We start from the raw sequence: 20,551 nt of genomic DNA, 5'->3' as shown, positions 1-20,551 counted from the left end.
ACTCTGTGGTTCAGTCATTTGGTTTCTCAGCATGCAGCAAATGTTACATGAACATGACGTCATCAGAAGTAGACACAACTAATCGAATCAGATAGATCAATATATTGATGAGGGTGGATATTATCATTTTGATCAACACCACAAGTCCCTTTAATTGTATACAATATCACTTCCAGTACCTGTATATGACTGTATATACATATTCATTATTTAAAATGTACAAATAAAAGCTAGTTTGATGCACACAGTGACCTACTTGCTTCGTCTCATCCCAACATATAAAACCGCAAGGCAAATTGCTAGACATCTAAAACGTCATATCAAGGCGCCGTCGAAGTTGACAGAAGGGTCCTTTTTCTACAAGAGTCGAAACCGGTGGCTTTAGAAGGTTCTAGTCAGAGCGGGAGATAAATCCGAATCTCAACCCATCTGAAGTCGAGCAGCCGTTTCTGTGTTTTGGGGTACAGCTGTTCCCATCATAAGTATTTCAGTAAAATCTTCCAACGAAAATAAGCAATGGCTGCACCAAAGATGCCAAATGGTGGGATGAAAAACAAAGGACGAGGGGCATATGTAGACCGTGACAAGCCAGCACAGATTCGGTTCAGTAACATCTCAGCAGGAAAAGGTAAACTACAAATACAGCATTCGTATTGCATTGTTGGACGAATAACTGACCCTGGCCCTGACGGTTGTTTGCTACAGTGAGTTTCCATAACATCAGCTGCTGCGACACTCCCTTTGCTAATGAATGGATGCTACTGCTGGCTCAGTATGGGCAGTGTAACCGTTAGCCACAAGTTGGTACCCAGTTAGCTAGCATGACTCCACAAGAATCTGTTACAGAGCAAATCATTATTCTTTACATCGTTCATGCAGCCCCAAACACTATTGTGATCGACATTAGTGCACTAGCTAACTAGCCATCAGTGACTTAGTTTTGTTGGGACCAAGAATTGACCAAATGAGCTGTCATGAACATGCATGTGTGCGCTTGTCTGCCTCAGTAGTCAAGCAGTAAACATTGTCTAATGAATGTATCCTACTGTTAGATGGGTAGGTCTTCTTTGTGAAAGTAACACTTTTTTGGGGGTTGACAGCTGTCGCTGAATGCATCAGAACCAGCCTTGGCCCTAAGGGCATGGACAAAATGGTAATTAAATGTAACCATTTACATCAACTTCTCAACACCATCTCTCAAGGTTTGGTCATTTTGTCTGTAACTAAAAGAGGAATTGATTCTTACAGATTCAGGATGGGAAGGGTGACGTGACCATCACAAATGACGGGGCCACCATCCTGAAACAGATGCAGGTGCTGCACCCTGCAGCCAAGATGGTAAGGTTCAAGAGAAAGGACCTGGGGATATGTTCAAGTTTCTGTGCTGTCCTCTACAATTGTTGGGCCTCTTTGTCAATTTTATTTGCATTACTGCTCTAGCCATCACTAGCCGGTTACTCAACCCTGCACCTTAGAGGCTGCTGCTCTATATACATACAGTGCCTTCAGAAAGTATTCAGACCATTTGACTTTTTCCACATTTTGTTATGTTACAGCCTTATTCTATAATTGATTAAATATATTTGTTTTCAGCAGTCTACACACAATTCCCCATATGACAAAGCGAAAACAGGCTTTTAGAAATGTCTGCAAATTTATAAAAAATAAACGGATACCTTACTCAGACCCTTTTCTATGATACTCAAAATTAATTTCAGGTGCATCCTGTTTCCTTTGATCATCCATGAGATGTTCCTACAACTTGGAGTCCACCTGTTGTAAATTAAATTAATTGGACATGATTTGGAAAAGCATATACCTGTCTATATAAGGTCCCACAGTTGACAGTGCATGTCCAAGCAAAAACCAAGCCATGAGGTCGAAGGAATTGTCGTTAGAGCTCCGGGACAGGATTGTGTCGAGGCACAGATATGGGGAAAGGTACCAACACAAATTCTGCTGCATTGAAGGTCCCCAAAAACACAGTGGCCTTCATCATTCTTAAATGGAAGAAGTTTGGCACCACCAAGACTCTTCCTAGAGCTGGCTGCCTGGCCAAATTGAGCAATCGGGGGAGAAAGGCCTTAGTCAGGGAGGTGACCAAGAACCCAATGGTCACTCTGACAGAGCTCTAGTAGTTCCTCTGTGGAGATGGGAGAACCTCCCAGAAGGACAACCATCTCTGCAGCACCACCAATCAGGCCTTTATGGTAGTGGGTAGACGGAAGCCACTTCTCAGTAAAAGGCACATGACAACCTGCTTAGTTGTCCAAAAGGCACCTAAAGACTCAGACCATGAGAAACAAGATTCTCTGGTCTGATGAAACCAAGATTGAACTCTTTGGCCTAAATGCCAAGTGTCACGTCTAGAGGAAACCGTGACAGCATCATGCTATGGGCATGTTTTTCAGTGGCAGGGACTGGAAGGCAATGATGAACAGAGCAAAGTACAGAGATCCTTGATGAAAACCTGCTCCAGAGCGCTCAGGACCTCAGACTGGGGCGACGGTTCACCTTCCAACAGGACAACGACCCTAAGCACACAGCCAAGACAACGTAGGAGTGGCTTCGGGACAAGTCTCAATGTCCTTGAGTGCCAGAGCCTGGACTTGAACCCGATCGAACTTCTCTGGAGAGACCTGAAAATGGCTGTGCAGCAACGCTCCTCATTCAAGATGACAGAGATTGAGAGGATCTGCAGAGAAGAATGGGAGAAACTCACCAAATACAGGTGTTCTAAGCCTGTAGCGTCATACTCAAGGCTAATCACTGCCAAAGATGCTTCAACAAAGTACTGAGTAAAATGGTTTGAATAGTTATGGAAATGTCGTATTTCAGTTTATTTCTAATACATTTGCAACAATTTGTTTTTGCTTTGTCATTATGGGGTATTGTGTATAGATTGATAGGGAAAACTCCTTAATAAATTGTAACTTGTCAAATTGTGGAAAAGGTTAAGGGGTTTGAATCCGATACATATCTGAATCGGACGATATTAGTTAAATGCCAACATCGGTATCGGCTGACTTTCTAGTTGAACGCCAATGTGCAAAACCAATGTCAAAGCTGTCGTGCATACCTATGATGTAATGACGCCACGTAACATTTTGCACTGTACGTACAACACGGCATTCCTAAACTAGCCCACAATGTCTGCTGTGTGGATCGAGCAGTCAACAAGTCGAGCAGTCATTTGAAAGAGTAAGACCATTTCAGTGAAACAACTCGAAAGGCGAAATCCATTAACACCAAGATAATGGAATTAATTTCCCTTGACAATCAACCGTTCTGTCGTGGGTGATGTTGGCTTTCACCGACTGGTCAAGCACCGGTACACACTAAGTGCGCTGTTCTTCAGATGTTGCCCTACCGGAGTTACACAGTAATAGCGTCACTGCTATTAGCTTTACGACATACATACTATGGATGCCGTTTGGGTCTTTGCATGTCAAAAAATATACAGTAGCACTGTCAAAGCTGTACAGAAGTCTGCAAACACCGGCCACAAACGATGTTTACAATACCGCGTTGGTAATAAAGCATTGTTTGTTCAACCGCAACTTCTGGATTAATTAGCTTTAGCTTGTTACCTAGCAAGCACCCATACAACCAGCCTGAAAACAATGACCAGTAGGAACTGCATTCATTTTCATTTATTCTTATCAATGATTTAGAAATCCTTGTAAGTATTATCTAGGTTGCTACTTGTTGTTTGCCTATTGAAATTGAACTTCCATTGAAAATAAATAGCAAGCCAGCTACTTAACCCTGTTACCCATTGCTAACATTATAAGCAGCCAGCTAGCTTCATCTGGCTAGTGAGGCTCGCCCAGACCGGGTTATGTGTTGTGAAGCTAGCCACAAGGATTAGGCACAATAGTGGAATTTGCGGTTTGCTTTAAAAAAAATTAATAATTCTCCAGATACTCAAGTTGTCTAAGGCCAGTTGTATTTCTTATTTAATTAGCACAACAGTTTTCAGCTGTGCTAACATAATTGCAAAAAAGGTTTAATGATCAATTAGCCTTTATAAATTGATAAACTTGGATTAGCTAACAACGTGCCATTGGAACACAGGAGTGATGGTTGCTGATAATGGGTTTCTGTACGCCTATGTAGATATTCCGTTAAAAATCAGCTGTTTCAGCTACAATAGTCATTTACAACATTAACAATGTCTACACTATTTCTGATCAATTTGATGTTTTAATGGACAAAATAAATTGCCTCTTTCAAAAATAAGGACATTTCTAAGTGACCCCATACTTATGAACGGTAGTGTATGACTATCATCTGCATATAGATGTGACTTTGCTGGTTCATCCCATTTCCCAAATCATTAATGAAAATTGAGAACACAGGAGCTAAACTGGAACCCTGGGGCACACCTCTATTAATCTCCAGAAAGCTAGACTCGTGATTGTCAGTATATTCCCATTGTGTTCTGTCAAAGACGGTTCCTAAACCAATTTACTGCCCCTTCACTGAGACCAATGTTTGAGTCTAGCTAGCAACAATTCATTGTCAACTGAATCGAAGGCCTTTGTGGATTATTATCTAACAGAGCAGCATAATGTTGCTTTTTTTTCAAGTGCATTAATGATGTAATTTGCCGCTGCCATAGCTGCAGTTGTGGTGCTGTGCCCCGATCTAAAGCCAGACTGAACCCCGCTCAGTATGTTCTTTTCAATTAAGAAGTTTAATTGAGTTCACTAGGGATTCAAAGACTTTGTCCAGGATAGGGAGTTTGGAGATAGGACGATAGTTATTAGTATCTGAGGGATCTCCACCCTTTAGCAGTGGGAGGACATAAGCTGATTTCCAAATGATGGGTATGGAATTGGTCGCGACAAGTTGAAAAGGTGAGCCACAGGTTCAGTAGTAATACCAGCTGCTATCTTTAAGAGGTAGGGGTCCAGGTTGTCTGGACCTGCAGACTTTTTAGTGTCTATAGCCTTTAGTGCATTATAGACCATAGTATAACAAACAGGCTCAAAGTTAAAATGATTCACGAGGGCCTATATCATAGTTGACTGTAACAGAGCTTACATTCGAGGCCTGGGCCCCACTATTATCAAAAACTGAACCAGCAGATGTGAAGTGCTTGTTAAAAATCCCTACAATATGGGCTTTATCCTTCACTTCATTAGAATCCATCATTAAATGGTCAGGAAGGCCAGAGGATACATTAGAACCTGCCACTGATTTGATTAGCTTCCAGAACTTGGTAGGGTTGTTTAGGTTCTCTGTGACTGTATTTTAAATAGTAATCTGATTTGGACTTCCTGATCAGTCCTGTGCATTTGTTTCTTAGTGCTCTGAAGGAGGCCCAGTCAACAGGAACATTTGTATGTTTAGCTTGAGCCCAAGAGATTTCTCTTTCTAATTAATTCTGCCAAGTTATCTGAAAACCAGGGATTGTCCCTTCCACTGATTCTTAATGTCTTCACAGGGGCATGCTTATCACAAATCGACTAATATAAAAATAGTTCCAGGCAGTGTCAACATCGGGAATCAGACTTAATATTGACAGTATGATACAGATCATGTAAGAACGCTTGCTCATCAAACTGTCTAAAATGGCTTAATTTAAAATTTTGCTTTGGTCATTTTTTTGTTGTTGGTATATCCAACACAAGTAATTGCGTAGTGATTACTGAAATCCCAGTCGTTGTGCATTTGTGAGAGGTATTCGTTAGAATGTCCAATGGCGTTGATTTGTTAGGTGCTCTGGGATTCGGTCTTGTAGGCACATTTAATTGAGCGAGATTCAGTCAGTTAATGTAAGAGTCTGATACAGATGTAAGCATGTCCCAGTTCAAATCTCCTAAAATATTGCATTGAGTCATTTAGCTTGTGCAGGACATCGGAAGAGTTAAGTGCGTCCCCCGACGCCAAGGGCTGTCTGTCACAGCCGACTACAGTGATGTGGGAGTCCTTATATAAGGTCACTTTAACCGCAAGCCATTCAAAGTGTTTAGCTTTGGTAATCAAGGGGAATTTCCGAGGTGTTAAACTCGGATATCACATAACTTGCAACCCCTCCTCCTCTACTCATCCGATCCGTTCTAAAAACCATGTACCCATCGATAGAAATCAAGTTATTTAACACATTTCTTTAGCCAAGTTTCTGAAAAAAACATTCCGTCTGCATTTGTCCTTTTAGCCCATATTGTAATCATGTCTATTTTTGGAAATAGACTTCTGACATTAACATTCAAGAGGCCAAAACCTGCTCTGTTTTTAAAATCATGAGTGGGTAGAGATTGCATGGTATCTACCGGCCCACATTACCAGAGATCAACAATAAAAGCATAACAATATATCTGTTGCCCAATGCGTGAGGACTTGGTGGAGCCAGCACCAATGTCAGTTAATAAAACGAACGAGTCTTTCGACACAGATAAAAAGTCATTCAATAGTTTGAGATTTTGGAAGTATGCCATCAAGTGTAGGTCCAGTTGCGTTTGAGGGGTACAAATGTAATTGCAGAGAGACGAGTACCTGGTGGTATTGCCATGATGGTCTCGGAGTGTTTGCAAATTGTAGGGCATAAGGCAGCGTTAATTAATTCAGCCTATTTAATCTTGGATGGCATTGAGTAAAGAGCAGGCACAGTAACAGATACAATGCCGGTTTTAGAGGTATTTCAGCACAGCTGTGCAACGACCCGTAGACGTTGTGTAGAACAACGTAGATTTTCGCACGGTACATTAGGTTTTCCAATCCAATATCTCCTAGCCTTCAGTGTGCACCTGTGCTCGCGCAGCAGGCCTTGCGTGCAGACAGACGCTCCTGACTCGGCGAGCTCCAAATCCAGAAAGGTGTAGAAAAAAATAAAGGCCTTCTCAATCCGAAATCTTTGTACAAGTAAAATAGACAGATCTAAAAAATAAGTTATATACAGCATCCACCTTCACATCAATTATTTGCTTCTGTGATCAGGGTCATTAAAACGTAACTCCTCTCAAAGATCAGACATACAAACGGACAAACTGATTGGCTACCATCTTGGATTTGACAGTGATGCAAATCGAATTATGCCATACTTTTATTTTGAAGGCTAACCACAAAGTCCACTTGTTGCTAATCCTTATTGTGGCTAGCTTCACATAGATGGGTCCGATCACCATTAATTAAGAACTGTCTTTATAAATTAGGGTTATTTTTAGCTAGCTAACTATAGCGACAAACAATGTCGTTTTGCTATGTTTTTGGGGAAGAACATTGTTTGCGTCCATGAGCTAGCTAGCTTTTTTTTTTATTTTTTTTATGACCAGCACTGTAGGTGCGCGAGACAACTTCACCAGCATCATGGCATACGTATCGATGAATCGCTGTGACGCATGAAATATGAGTGATAGTGTGTTAACTACATAAAAAACAATGTATGCTTTAAATTGTGACATGCAGTCATATTCAGGTCCTGATTGCTCAACAAGCTTATTTGACGTTAAATATGATCTTGTTTGACACGCATTGACCCAAACGACGTTCAGTATAAATCCTGGTTGAGAATGAAACGGCTGAACAACGAAACGGCCAGTAAGTGAAAGAAATCTGTTTTCAAATGTTTTACTGGTAATGGGGACCTACGTAAATGCTAACAAAATAACGTTTTTTTTGTGTGTGTGTGACCTTTTATTTAACTGGGAAGTCGGTTAAGAACAAATTCTTATTTATAATGACTGCCAAATCCGGGCGATGCTGGGCAAATTGTGCCCTGCGCTATGGGACTCCCAATCATGGCCGGATGTGATGCAGTGCCTTCTATACCCTGACTACACCGCCTGCGTCGCATGTACGAGCGTTGCAAAATAAATTGAGGAATATGTTATTCAATTATTGCACCCACACTGCTCGCGCGCACCAACGAGCGTCTGCGTTGCCGAGGGTTGAAATAGAAGTCATTCCTATTTCTGAAGCAGATCGCGCTGCAAGTCCTGCCTCTCCCATCTCATTGGTTTATAGAAGCAGGTACCCACGTGCCATTTCCTCATTGGTTATATCCACGTGGGTGATTGAAAGACGAACTGTTTTGCCGGTCGTGTGGTAATACTATGAAAGTGTAGATGCCAATCACCATATAAGCTCAAAGATGAAAAAGCCTGGAAGGAGGAGAGATGACCAGAAACGATTCAGTTGACCGTTTTATGTGTGGATTAATTGTCGGAGTAGAGGACCTTGTGCATTTCAGGTAAAATAACAACTCAATGTTTATATCCCAGGACAAATTAGCTAGCAACAGCAAGCTAGCTAAATAGGACACATTGGCTAGCAAGTGCAAGCTAACTAGCTAAATTGCCATACATGTTTAATGCTTTTCGACCGGTCCCCAAATTAATGTCATTGGTTCAGAGTTTGTTTTGATATTTTAACCTGCGTTTGGTGGAGTGGGACAAAATAAATTTATGCCCGATGGCACACGTGCGCAGCCGGTTTGGGTTCGGTGTTAGACCGCTGCGTCCGTACGTGTAACTGTACTAGAATGCCTTAAAGGGTGCTAAAATTAAGTGCATCACTAGTCTGAATACTTCTCGAATGCACTGTAGACATGGAATCACTAGCCACTTTTAATAATCAAATTTGTTTTGGTCACATAGATGTTGTAGCGAAATGTTTGAAGTAACACAGGAGAGAAAATACTGCAGCGCACTAGTCACTAATGTTTACATACTGCTTTACTCATTTCGTATGTATTCTGTGTTTTAGTCAATGCCACTCAGACATTGCTCTTCCTAATATATATTAATTCCGTTTTTACTTTTAAGATTTGTGTGAATTGTTAGATACTACAGCACTGTTGGCGCTAGGAACACAAGCATTTCGCTACACTCGCAATGTGTTTTATGTGACCAATAAAATTTGATTTGAACATCTGGCAAGGGACTGTCATTTGAGCTATTATTCAACATTTCTTGAAGGTTATTTCTGAAAGGCACCTTTGGGGACTTTCCTCTCTAGCTTCTGTCCCTTTAAGAGATCACCAATGTCAGGAGTTTGACGCTGTGTTTTGCCTGTTTGTCTTTCAGATGGTGGAGCTGTCCAAAGCACAGGATATTGAGGCTGGTGACGGCACAACCTCGGTGGTGGTGATTGCTGGTGCCCTGCTTGACGCATGCGGCAAGTTGCTTCAGAAGGGTAAGTGACGTGGTACCAATGGCATCGTTGATGATCTCCAGGACCAGGTTTGCTGACCACTGGATTACATGAACTCCTAGACCAGAATCTGTTCTGAGTCCCTGCTGCCTAAAGCTTTAATACTAACTGCCTGTCCTCTGCTTATCCACCAGGTATCCACCCAACCACTATCTCTGAGTCGTTCCAGAAGGCGGTGGACAAGGGCGTCGAGGTGCTGACGGGCATGAGCCAGCCGGTGCTCCTGAGCGACCGTGAGACACTGCTGAACAGCGCCACCACCTCTCTGTGCTCCAAGGTGGTGTCGCAGTACTCCAGTCTGCTAGCGCCCATGAGCGTGGACGCCGTGATGCGCGTCATCGACCCGGCCACCGCCACCGGCGTGGACCTGCACGATATCCACATTGTCAAGAAGCTGGGGTGAGGAGGGAGGGGAAGGCTGGTGGGTCCAGATCATGCACTCAGTACTGTAAATTGTTCTGGATAGGAACGTCTGCTAAAGGACTAAAATGTTAGGATTACAAACAGGGTTGTTTGACGTTTTGACTTCTGGGTCATGTTCATTAGGGCACGCAACAGGAAATGTTAAAACATTTTGCAACAGAAAATGTGCTTTTCTTACTGGAAAAGTCCAGATTGTTCCTCCGTTTTGCAGTTCCTTTTCTGCCATTAGGTGCGTAATGAACATGATCCAGCAGTAGACCGTAGGCTGCTAATCTAGGATCAGTGTCGTACTAATACCATACCTTTCCTAAGGCTTTTGACAGCTTCCTACAGTTGAAAGTCAGTTTGGATAGGCACATTTTCACTCCCCAGTTCTCTCTCTGTGGGGACGTGGACATGTCTGATGTGCCAGATATATCTCAGGCGGTCAATTAGCAGAATGGCTCCACTTTGCTTTCCCTGCCAGTCACCTTCTGACAAGCTATTGCAACAAACGTAATTTTGTAATCTGCAACAAAACCATACTGATGTCCTACTTGAGTGTTTATCCTTGTGCATGGATGGACACACATTAAACTGATCTTAATCGACAATGCAAATGATTGCAGTTTTTTTCTTTTACATTTTTTTTTCTTTTGCCTTATGGTCAAGAACCTTTGTTTGGAATCAGCCAGGTAGAAACTGCTGCCCTTAGACAGATGTTCTACCCATAATGACCTGTGTTTCTCTGCAGTGGTACCATTGATGACTGTGAGCTGGTGGATGGCCTGGTGCTGACCCAGAAGGTGGTCAACTCCAGCGTGTCCCGTGTGGAGAAGGCCAAGATCGCCCTCATCCAGTTCTGCTTGTCCCCGCCGAAAACTGACGTAAGTCCATCGCAATCGCTGACTGTTTGTCTCGGTGAAATTGGTTTCCATGTTCGTCAATGTCTGTGACGTTGGACGACTAGTATTTTATCTGTTACCTTTCTTACCCCTCAATCTTCACATTCTATTACAATTGTTTTGTTATTCTGTCTCATAATTTTTGGTCCCTCATGTCGTAATCCAGATGGACAACCAGATAGTGGTGTCGGACTATGCCCAGATGGACCGTGTGCTGCGCGAGGAGCGTGCCTACATCCTCAACCTGGTCAAACAGATCAAGAAGGCGGGCTGCAACGTCCTGCTCATCCAGAAGTCCATCCTCAGGTAACACCCGGTGGCATTACGTTACATCATCACCATAATGTCATCGAATCACTTTGTCCAATTGCTCTCACAATGTCTAGAAATGTATTTATGAGTGTAGTCAGAAAGCCAAGTATTAGCACTGTTACCATGGGTTCCTCTGTATATTATACTCTTCCCATAGGTGGACCTCGTGTCTGCATGCTATCTTGATCACTGGATGACATGGTTAAAAAAATTGTTCCGTACTTCTTTCAGAGATGCTCTGAGCGATTTGGCCCTCCACTTCCTGAACAAGATGAAGATCATGGTGGTGAAGGAGATTGAGAGGGAGGACATTGAATTCATCTGCAAGGTTTAAAAAACAAAATAACATTATTGGTCTTTACTTTGTAGTTCATGATATCCTGTTACAGCCAAAGGCTGACTTTTGAATCTGAATTCACTTTGCCCCCCACCTTGCACCCCTACAGACCATTGGCACCAAGCCCATCGCCCACATTGATCAGTTCCTTCCCGAGATGATGGGCACCGCTGAGCTGGCAGAGGAGGTCAGCCTGGATGGCTCTGGCAAGCTGGTCAAGGTATGCTAATTCACTTTAACTAATCTCAATCTGGCTCAAACTCTCCCAGGCTTGGATACGAGACTGCTTTCTTGCTGCTATCACATCTATGCAAGAAAAGACTCTTATTCTAATGACAATACCCTTGGAATGTGTTGTGGTAGGCATTGCATGTAGCCTGTGTATTCCAACCTCCATGAATGGAAAAATTAAAGTTCTTTGCTGTAAATGTTAATTGTAATATCGTTTTGAATGTTTTAGAAAAGCTTATTCTAAGATGACTTTGGCATGCGTCTGATTGCCATTTCCCATTGAAAGTCAATTAATGCTGTTTCTATCTGGCCTGTTCCCCTCCATAGATCACAGGCTGCACCAGCCCCGGTAAGACGGTGAGCATCGTGGTGCGCGGATCCAACAAGCTGGTGATCGAGGAGGCGGAGCGCTCCATCCACGACGCTCTGTGTGTCATCCGCTGTCTGGTGAAGAAGAGGTATGGTACTGCAGCCACTCTGGTCAGCTGTCTGAGCAACAATGGCCTCTCTAGATGCATGCAGTGACGATGTGGAATAATTACATAGAAAAGTAAGCACAAGTCCCTCTAAGCTTTGCCCACTCGTTGCTGTCTGTGTCACAAGTGGCCATTTCCGGGGGACAGAGCAACCCTCTCTTCAACCTGGGCCAGGGACTTCACCCCTGGCTCTGGACCTGTTGAGAGGAACATACTACTCTGAAGGACTGCAAATACACCTAAAATGGCTGTGATGGATGTGCATTTTGTCCTTTTTAAACAGCTTAACAGACCTTGTGATCCCAATAGATCTTGAAACCAAACATTGATATTTCTGTTTTGATATCAACCATTTTGTCAGATCTAAAATGCCGCATTTTTATAACAGGAGGGGAGGGGGGCACCAAAGTATCTACCAGCTTACCAGTCATTTGCAATAAACTATTTTCTATGCAGTCATTAAATTCCTTGTTTGGGTAACTTATGTACAGTACCATTCAGAAGTTTGGACTCAAGGGTTCTTTATTTTTACAATTTTTTACATAGTAGAATAATAGTGAAGACATCAAATATGAAATAACACATGGAATCATCTAGTAACCAAGAAAGTGTTTCTTAATATCATTTTTTTGTTTAACAAAGTAGCCACCCTTTGCCATGACAGGTTTGCACACTCTTGGGATTCTCTCAACCAGTTTAATGAGGTAGTCACCTGGAATGCATTTCAATTAACAGGTGTGCCTTGTTTTAAAAGTTAATTTGTGGAATTTCTTTCCTTAATGCGTTTGAGCCAATCAGTTGTGTTGTGACAAGGTAGGGGTGGTAAACAGAAGAAAAAAGTCCATATTATGGCAAGAACAGCTCAAATAAGCAAAGGGAGACGACAGTCCACCATTACTTTAAGGTCAGTCAATGTAGATAATTTCAAGAACTTTGAACGTTTCTTCAAGTGCAGTCGCAAAAAACATCAAGCGCTATGATGAAACTGGCTCTCATGAGTACCGGCACAGGAAAGGAAGACCCAGAGTTACCTCTGCTGCAGAGGATAAGTTCATTAGCGTTACCAGCCTCAGAAATTGCAGCCCAAATAAATGCTTCACAGAGTTCAAGTAACAGACACATCTCAACATCAACTGTTCAGAGGAGACTGTGAATCAGGCCATCATAGATGAATTGCTGCAAAGAAACTAAAAGGACATCAATAAGAAGAGACTTGCTTGGGCCAAGAAACACGAGCAATGGACATTAGACCGGTGGAAATCTGTCCTTTGGTCTGAGTCCAAATTTTAGGTTTTTGGTTCCAACCGCCGTGTCTTTGTGAGACGCAGAGTAGGTGAAAGGATGATCTCTGCATGTGTGGTTCCCACTGTGAAGCATGGAGGTGGTGTTGGGGTGCTTTGCAGGTGACACTCAGTGATTTTATTTAGAACACTTCACCAGCATGGCTACCACAGCATTCTGCAGCGTTAGCCCAAACCAGATGGGATGGTGTATCATTTGTTTTTCAACAGGACAATGACCCAACACACTTCCATTTGATTCACTATTTTGGTTACTACATGATTCCATATGTGTTATTTCATAGTTTTGATGTCTTCAGTATTCTACAATGTAGAAAATAGTAAAACTAAATTGACTCTCAAATGAGTAGGTGTCTAAACTTTTGAATGGTTCTATATATTGGTGGGGTGCATCTCAATCCCGTATCCTTCACTCAATCTGCACCTATCTGAAAATGTAGGATATGTTTGCACTATACCCTAGAGCTGGGATGATAAACCAAAAATGCTACAACGTTTAAACTATCAGTTTTATAGGGGTAATACAAACTATGGTTCACATAATGTTGTACATTTATTGTTAGCATATTAAGTCAATTTATTGCAATATGGATTTTTGTCCATATCGCCCAGCTCTACTACAGCCTAATTGATATTTGCTGTCACTAGTTTAACATCAGAATGGAGCATAAGTCATTTTTGTAGAATCTCTTTCCCTTGACTGATGCCTTTTTTCTCTCCCTCTCAGGGCTCTGATCGCCGGTGGCGGCGCCCCTGAGATCGAGCTGGCCCTGCGTCTGGCTGAGTACTCCCGCACGCTGCCAGGCATGGAGGCTTACTGCGTGAGGGCCTACGCAGACGCCCTGGAGGTGGTGCCGTCCACACTGGCCGAGAACGCTGGCCTCAACCCCATCTCCACTGTCACAGAGCTCCGCAATAGGCACGCCCAAGGCGAGAAGACTGCCGGGATCAATGTCCGCAAGGTACGGCCCTGCCACGCTCTCCTAGATTCTGTTTGGTTTTATACTTCACCCTGCCATAGTTGGTTCTCAGGATGCAATGTTGAACATTCAGATTTAGAACAAATGTGACTTGTCTCGTGAGGCTAGAGTCACGCCTTGACAACACCTCATTGTCCTGGTGTGCTCGCAGTAAACTTATTTGCCTATTCATTGACTAGTCTCTTGTGGCCCAGCCATTCACCAGCTCGATACAGAACCTCCATTTTGACAGTTTGTCATTAAGATTTACATTACTGCAGTTGCGTACCAGATGGGCTTTCCTGTGGCTCAGTTGGTAGAGCATGGTGTTTGCAACGCCAGGGTTGTGGGTTCGATTCCCACGGGGGGCCAGTACAAAAACAAAAAATGCATGTAATTAAATGTATGCAATCACGACTGTAAGTCGCTCTGGATAAGAGCGTCTGCTAAATGACTAAAATGTAAATGTAAAATATGCGATTGTCTATCATGTGGAATAGGGTATTGACTCGTTTCCCCATTCCTCTCCCTCTCTCAGGGCGGTATCTCCAACATTCTAGAAGAGCTGGTGGTGCAGCCTCTGCTGGTGTCTGTCAGCGCTCTGACCCTCGCCACCGAGACGGTCCGCAGCATCCTCAAGATTGACGACGTGGTAAGAGACCAGACAACCCTCTGGTGTCACTAGTGGAGATCTGCCCTCTCATTCAACCTGCATTATATCTTGTATACCCATTTTAGTATGGAACACAGCAGCAGAAAAAACACACAACACTATATAAATTGCTCTAATAATTGAAAGCCCCCCCCCCCTCCTTTCACTTAAACTGTGTCCTTATAAGGTAATAAGATGTTCCCCTTTCTTGCAGGTGAACACCCGATAAGGAGTTACGAGGAGATTTGTGGATGTAGCAAGAACCCAGCCTGTTACTGCACATGCTTGTGCCACAAGGAGTCATAGGACCGGCAGCTTGCTAAGACCCGTATGTCCAGAAGTCCTCTGTAGTTGACGCATTCTGTAATTTAATAAAACAGTTGTTTTTTGACACTCCATGTCTTGTTTTTGTTGTGTACTTATTCCTTGGGCTCCCTCAGTGACCGACCCCACTGACCAGCGGTTCATCTTTAAATCTCAGGCTAGTGTCATGACCCCAAAGGCATGGTGTTAACGGCAACTTTCCCCATATACACTACCGTTCAAAAGTTTGGGGTCACTTAGAAATGACCTTGTTTGAAAGAAAAGAAAAATATATAGTTTTTGTCCATTTTAAAATAACATCAAATTGATCAGAAATAGTGTAGTCATTGTAAATGACTTGTAGCTGGAAACAGCTTTTTTTAAATTGAATATCTACATAGGCTTATGGGAGGCCCATTATCAGCAACCATCACTCCTGTTCCAATGGCACTTTGTTAGCTAATCCAAGTTTATCATTTTAAAAGGCTAATTGATCATTACAAAACCCTTGTTAGCACAGCTGAAAAATGTTGTGCAGATTTAAAGAATTAATAAAACTATAATTTAGACTAGTATCTGGAGCTTCAGCATTTGTGAGTTTGATTACAGGCTCAAAGGCCAGAAACAAAACTTCCTTCAAACACGTAAGACTATTCTTGATCTGAGAAATGAAGGCTATTCCATGTGAGAAATTGCCAAGAAACTGAAGATCTTGTACAACGCTGTGTACCACTCCCTTCACAGAACAGCGCAAACTGGCTCTTACCAGAGTAGTGGGAGGCCCTGGTGCACAACTGAGCAAGAGGACAAGGACATCGGTGTCTAGTTTGAGAAACAGACGCCTCACAAGTCCTCAACTGGCAGCTTCATTAAATGGTACCCGCAAAACACCAGTCTCAACGTCAACAGTGAAGAGGCGACTCCCGGATGCTGGCCTTCCAGACTGCTCCACTGTCTGTGTTCTTTTACCCATTTTAAACAATTTATTAATATTGGCCAGTGAAAGATGCGGCTTTTTCTTTGGAACTCTGCCTAGAAGGCCAGTAAAAAAATAATTCTCAGCTAAATGTCAGGAACAGAACATAATAGCATCCCAATTCATAGGCCTACACTACAAATTAAACATTTTAACACATCTGGTTAGGTTATATAATCAGTTAAATGTCAATAACATAGCCTAATATGATTACATTGATATAATCAATGTCTCTGTTTATTTTTGTGTGTATTGATTGGAGGAAAAACATCTTGCAGTCAAAATAAAATGTTGGACTGAAAACGTCTCAAAAGAAAGGAGGGTAATGAAAATAGAAGTTCCAGGGAAGAATGGACAGATGAATAGGCATTCTTAACATATTTCTCCAACATCAAACCAGTGTCTTGTTTGCAATGCTGACATGCCTAGTTAAATAAAGGTGAAATAAAAAAATTTAATAAATTGCTGTTTGCAAATAATTTCATCTTAAACATCCTTAGGAATGTAAGGATGGCACTTTCAAAAGTTACCTCGCGTGCAAATACAGGAGGTCCCTTACTGGGCAGAAAGGAATTGTACTTAAACCCCTGCATCGGAGAGTTACTATGTTGCAATCACTATGCAGCCAGCTGCCTATAGTAGGAAACAGAGCCTCTTACTAATAATGACACATTGCACAAACTCACAATTGTTACAATTACAATAGAAATAACACGTTAACATATAATTTAATATTCCTGTAGAACTGTAAAAAGAGTGAGATCGTTTGAGCTTTGGAAACAAGTGCTTTCATAAATGCATAGCGGGCCTCGTTTTGCTGGATAAGATTGCAATAAGTTTTCTGTCCATGACCCAGCCTTAATGACTTTTGTTTATTTACATGCCAATTTTGATTGTCCATCATTTTCAGCATTTCTTCATTTCGTGGCCCGCCTAGTGGCCTCTCCTCTGCTGTGGTGCTGCATTGCAGTCAGCGATGTTTTCTGTCCACGGTCCTGAAATCAAATCAAAGATACCCAGCATTTCCACAAACTTCAGTAAGTTCCCATTATTTGGCTCGTTCAGCCTGTCCGTGGTCCCACGTAGCGCAATATTCTGGGTGGTTATTAACAGAGCTATGAGCTTCTGCAGCATCTGCTGCAAATGGAGAGTATCTCCGTCAATAGCCCGTTGGGCTTGGGCATCGATAGTTTGCTTGGACACCGGCCTGATCTGCAGTTCCTTCCACCTCTGGAAACTGTCTAGGCGGTCATGCGACTTCTCATGCGAACTGATGAGGTGGCACAGATTCTTCCAGTCCCTGGTGTGAAAAAGATTTGCAGCTAAAACAGAAGGCTGCATCGTTTTGCTTGGAATAAACGAGCCATGGTATCGCCACTCTCTCCCGGTTCCCCATCCTCCTATTGTAGTGGGCCACCAAAAAATATTAGTGCCTCTCATCGCTTGGGAAATTCCCCTCCTAATCCTGAGGTGGCCCAGCCGGCCATAACATATCCTGTAAAGATCCATTCATATATTTTGGTACATCATATATTTTGAAACATTTCAGCCGCAAATCTCTTTGGCTTAGAGATTGTGCCTCTTTTTTAATGAGTTTTTAAAAATATATATTCTCTTCCTGATAGTTTTTATCTCTTAGAATGTCTGTAGCTTACTTTTATCTGAAATTATTTCCACTAGTACAGTGAGGGGGGGAAAAGTATTTTATCCCCTGCTGATTTTGTACGTTTTCCCACTGACAAAGAAATGATCAGTCTATAATTTTAATGGTAGGTTTATTTGAACAGTGAGAGACAGAATAACAACAAAAATATCCAGAAAAACACATGTGAAAAATGTTATAAATTGATTTGCATTTTAATGAGGGAAATAAGTATTTTACTCCCCATCCATCAAAGATTTCTGGCACCCAGGTGTCTTTTATACAGGCAATGAGCTGAGATTAGGAGCACACTCTTAAAGGGAGTGCTCCTAATCTCAGTTTGTTACCTGTATAAAAGACACCTACCTGTCCACAGAAGCAATCAATCAATCAGATTCCAAACTCTCCACCATGGCCAAGACCAAAGAGCTCTCCAAGGATGTCAGGGACAAGATTGTAGACCTACACAAGGCTGGAATGGGCTACAAGACCATCGCCAAGCAGCTTGGTGAGAAGGTGACAACAGTTGGTGCGATTATTCGCAAATGGAAGAAACACAAAATAACTGTCAATCTCCCTCGGCCTGGGGCTCCATGCAAGATCTCACCTCGTGGAGTTCCAATGATCATAAGAACTAGAGGTCGACTGATTATGATTTGTCAACGCCGATACCGATTATTGGAGGACCAAAAAAATCCGATGCCGATTAAGACAATTTTTTACATTTATTTATTTGCAATAATGACAATTACAACAATACTGAATGAACACTTATTTTAACTTAATATAATACATCAATAAAATCAATTTAGCCTCAAATAAATAAGGAAACAGGTTTAATTTGGTTTAAATAATGCAAAAACAAAGTGTTGGAGAAGAAAGTAAAAGTGCAATATGTGCCATGTAAAAAAGCTAACGTTTAATTTCCTTGCTCAGAACATGAGAACATATGAAGGCTGGTGGTTCCTTTTAACATGAGTCTTCAATATTCCCAGGTAAGAAGTTTTAGGTTGTAGTTATTATAGGAATTATAAGACTATTTCTCTCTATACGATTTGTATTTCATATACCTTTGACTATTGGATGTTCTTATAGGCACTTTAGTATTGCCAGTGTAACAGTATAGCTTCCGTCCCTCTCCTCGCTCCTACCTGGGATTGAACCAGGAACACATCGACAACAGCCACCCTCGAAGCAGCGTTACCCATGCAGAGCAAGGGGAACAACCACTCCAAGTCTCAGAGCGAGTGACGTTTGAAACGATATTAGCGCGCACCCGCTAACTAGCTGGCCATTTCACATCAGTTACACCATCCTAATCTTGGGAGTTGATAGGCTTGAAGTCATAAACAGCGCAATGCATTGCGAAGGGCTGCTGGCAAAACGCACGGAAGTGCTGTTTTGAATGAATGCTTACGAGCCTGCTGGTTCCTACCACCGCTCAGTCAGACTGCTCTATCAAATCATAGACTTAATTATAACATAATAACACACAGAAATACGAGCCTTAGGTCATTAATATGGTCGAATCCGGAAACTATCATCTCGAAAACAAAACGTTTTTTCTTTCAGTGAAATACAGAACCATTCTGTATTATCTAACGGGTGGCATCCCTAAGTCTAAATATTCCTGTTACATTGCCCAACCTTCAATGTTATGTCATAATTACGTAAAATTCTGGCAAATTAGTTCGCAACGAGCCAGGCGGCCCAAACTGTTGCATATACCCTGACTCTGCGTGCAATGAACGCTAGAGATGTGACACAATTTCATGTTAGCAGGCAATATTAACTAAATATGCAGGTTTAAAAATATATACTTGTTTATTGATTTTAAAGAAAGGCATTGATGTTTATGGTTTGGTACATTGGTGCAACGACAGTGCTTTTTTCGCGAATGCGCTTGTTAAATCATCACCTGTTTGGTGAAGTAGGGTGTGATTCGATGACAAATTGACAGGCACCGCATCTTTTATAAGCAACATAAGACACGTTAGATGAACTAGTAATATCATCAACCATGTGTAGTTAACTAGTGATTATGTTAAGATTGATAGTTTTATATAAGATAAGTTTAATGCTAGCTAGCAACTTACCTTGGCTTCTTGCTGCCCTCACGTAACAGGTAGTCAGCCTGCCATGCAAGCTCCTCGTGGAGTGCAATGTAAGGCAGGTGGTTAGAGCGTTGGACTAGTAACCGGAAGGTTGCAAAAACGAATCCCTGAATCCCCCCTGAACAAGGCAGTTAACCCCTGTTCCTAGGCCGTCATTGAAAATAAGAATGTGTTCTTAATCTGACTTGCCTAGTTAAATAAAAGGTGTAAAAAAATAAAAATAATAATAACATATATTTTTTTTAAATCGGCAAATCGGTGGCCAAAAATACCGATTACCGATTGTTATGAAAACTTGAAATCAGCCCTAATTAATCGGCCATTCCGATTAATCGGTCGACCTCTAATAAGAACGGTGAGGAATCAGCCCAGAACTACACGGGAGGATCTTGTCAATGATCTCAAAGCAGCTGGGACCATAGTCACCAAGAAAACATTTGGTAACACACTACGCCGTGAAGGACTGAAATCCTGCAGCGCCCGCAAGGTCCCCCTGCCCGTCTGAAGTTTGCCAATGAACATCTGAATGATTCAGAGGACAACTGGGTGAAAGTGTTGTGGTCAGATGAGACCAAAATGGAGCTCTTTGGCATCAACTCAACTCGCCGTGTTTGGAGGCGGAGGAATGCTGCCTATGACCCCAAGAACACCATCTCCACTGTCAAACATGGAGGTGGAAACATTATGCTTTGGGGGTGTTTTTCTGCTAAGGGGACAGGACAACTTCACTGCATCAAAGGAACGATGGACGGGGCCATGTACCGTCAAATCTTGGGTGAGAA

The 20,551-nt window shown here is 42.2% G+C and overlaps 1 protein-coding gene and 1 non-coding gene across 2 annotated transcripts; both read left to right on the top strand.

The window, feature by feature from the left end:
* Positions 1–353: 353 nt before the first annotated feature.
* On the top strand, positions 354–15,127 carry tcpd (T-complex protein 1 subunit delta). Its single transcript, NM_001140010.1, is given in 13 exon segments — positions 354–628; positions 1,101–1,153; positions 1,249–1,338; positions 9,033–9,141; positions 9,294–9,558; positions 10,316–10,448; positions 10,633–10,772; positions 11,010–11,106; positions 11,225–11,335; positions 11,674–11,804; positions 13,851–14,085; positions 14,621–14,734; positions 14,949–15,127. Coding segments are annotated over 13 exon segments (1,605 nt in total). The 5' UTR covers positions 354–516; the 3' UTR covers positions 14,964–15,127.
* LOC123739880 (small nucleolar RNA SNORA26) lies at positions 11,920–12,037 on the top strand. The gene has a single exon (XR_006767985.1). It is a non-coding gene; the product is annotated as a small nucleolar RNA SNORA26 (small nucleolar RNA).
* Positions 15,128–20,551: the final 5,424 nt, after the last annotated feature.

The sequence above is a fragment of the Salmo salar genome, chromosome 02 (assembly GCF_965601325.2).
Source record: "Salmo salar chromosome 02, fSalSal1, whole genome shotgun sequence".
Lineage (NCBI taxonomy): Eukaryota > Metazoa > Chordata > Actinopteri > Salmoniformes > Salmonidae > Salmo > Salmo salar.
The sequence above is the reverse complement of the archived record's forward strand: the minus strand, read 5'-3'. Positions and strand labels throughout refer to the sequence as shown.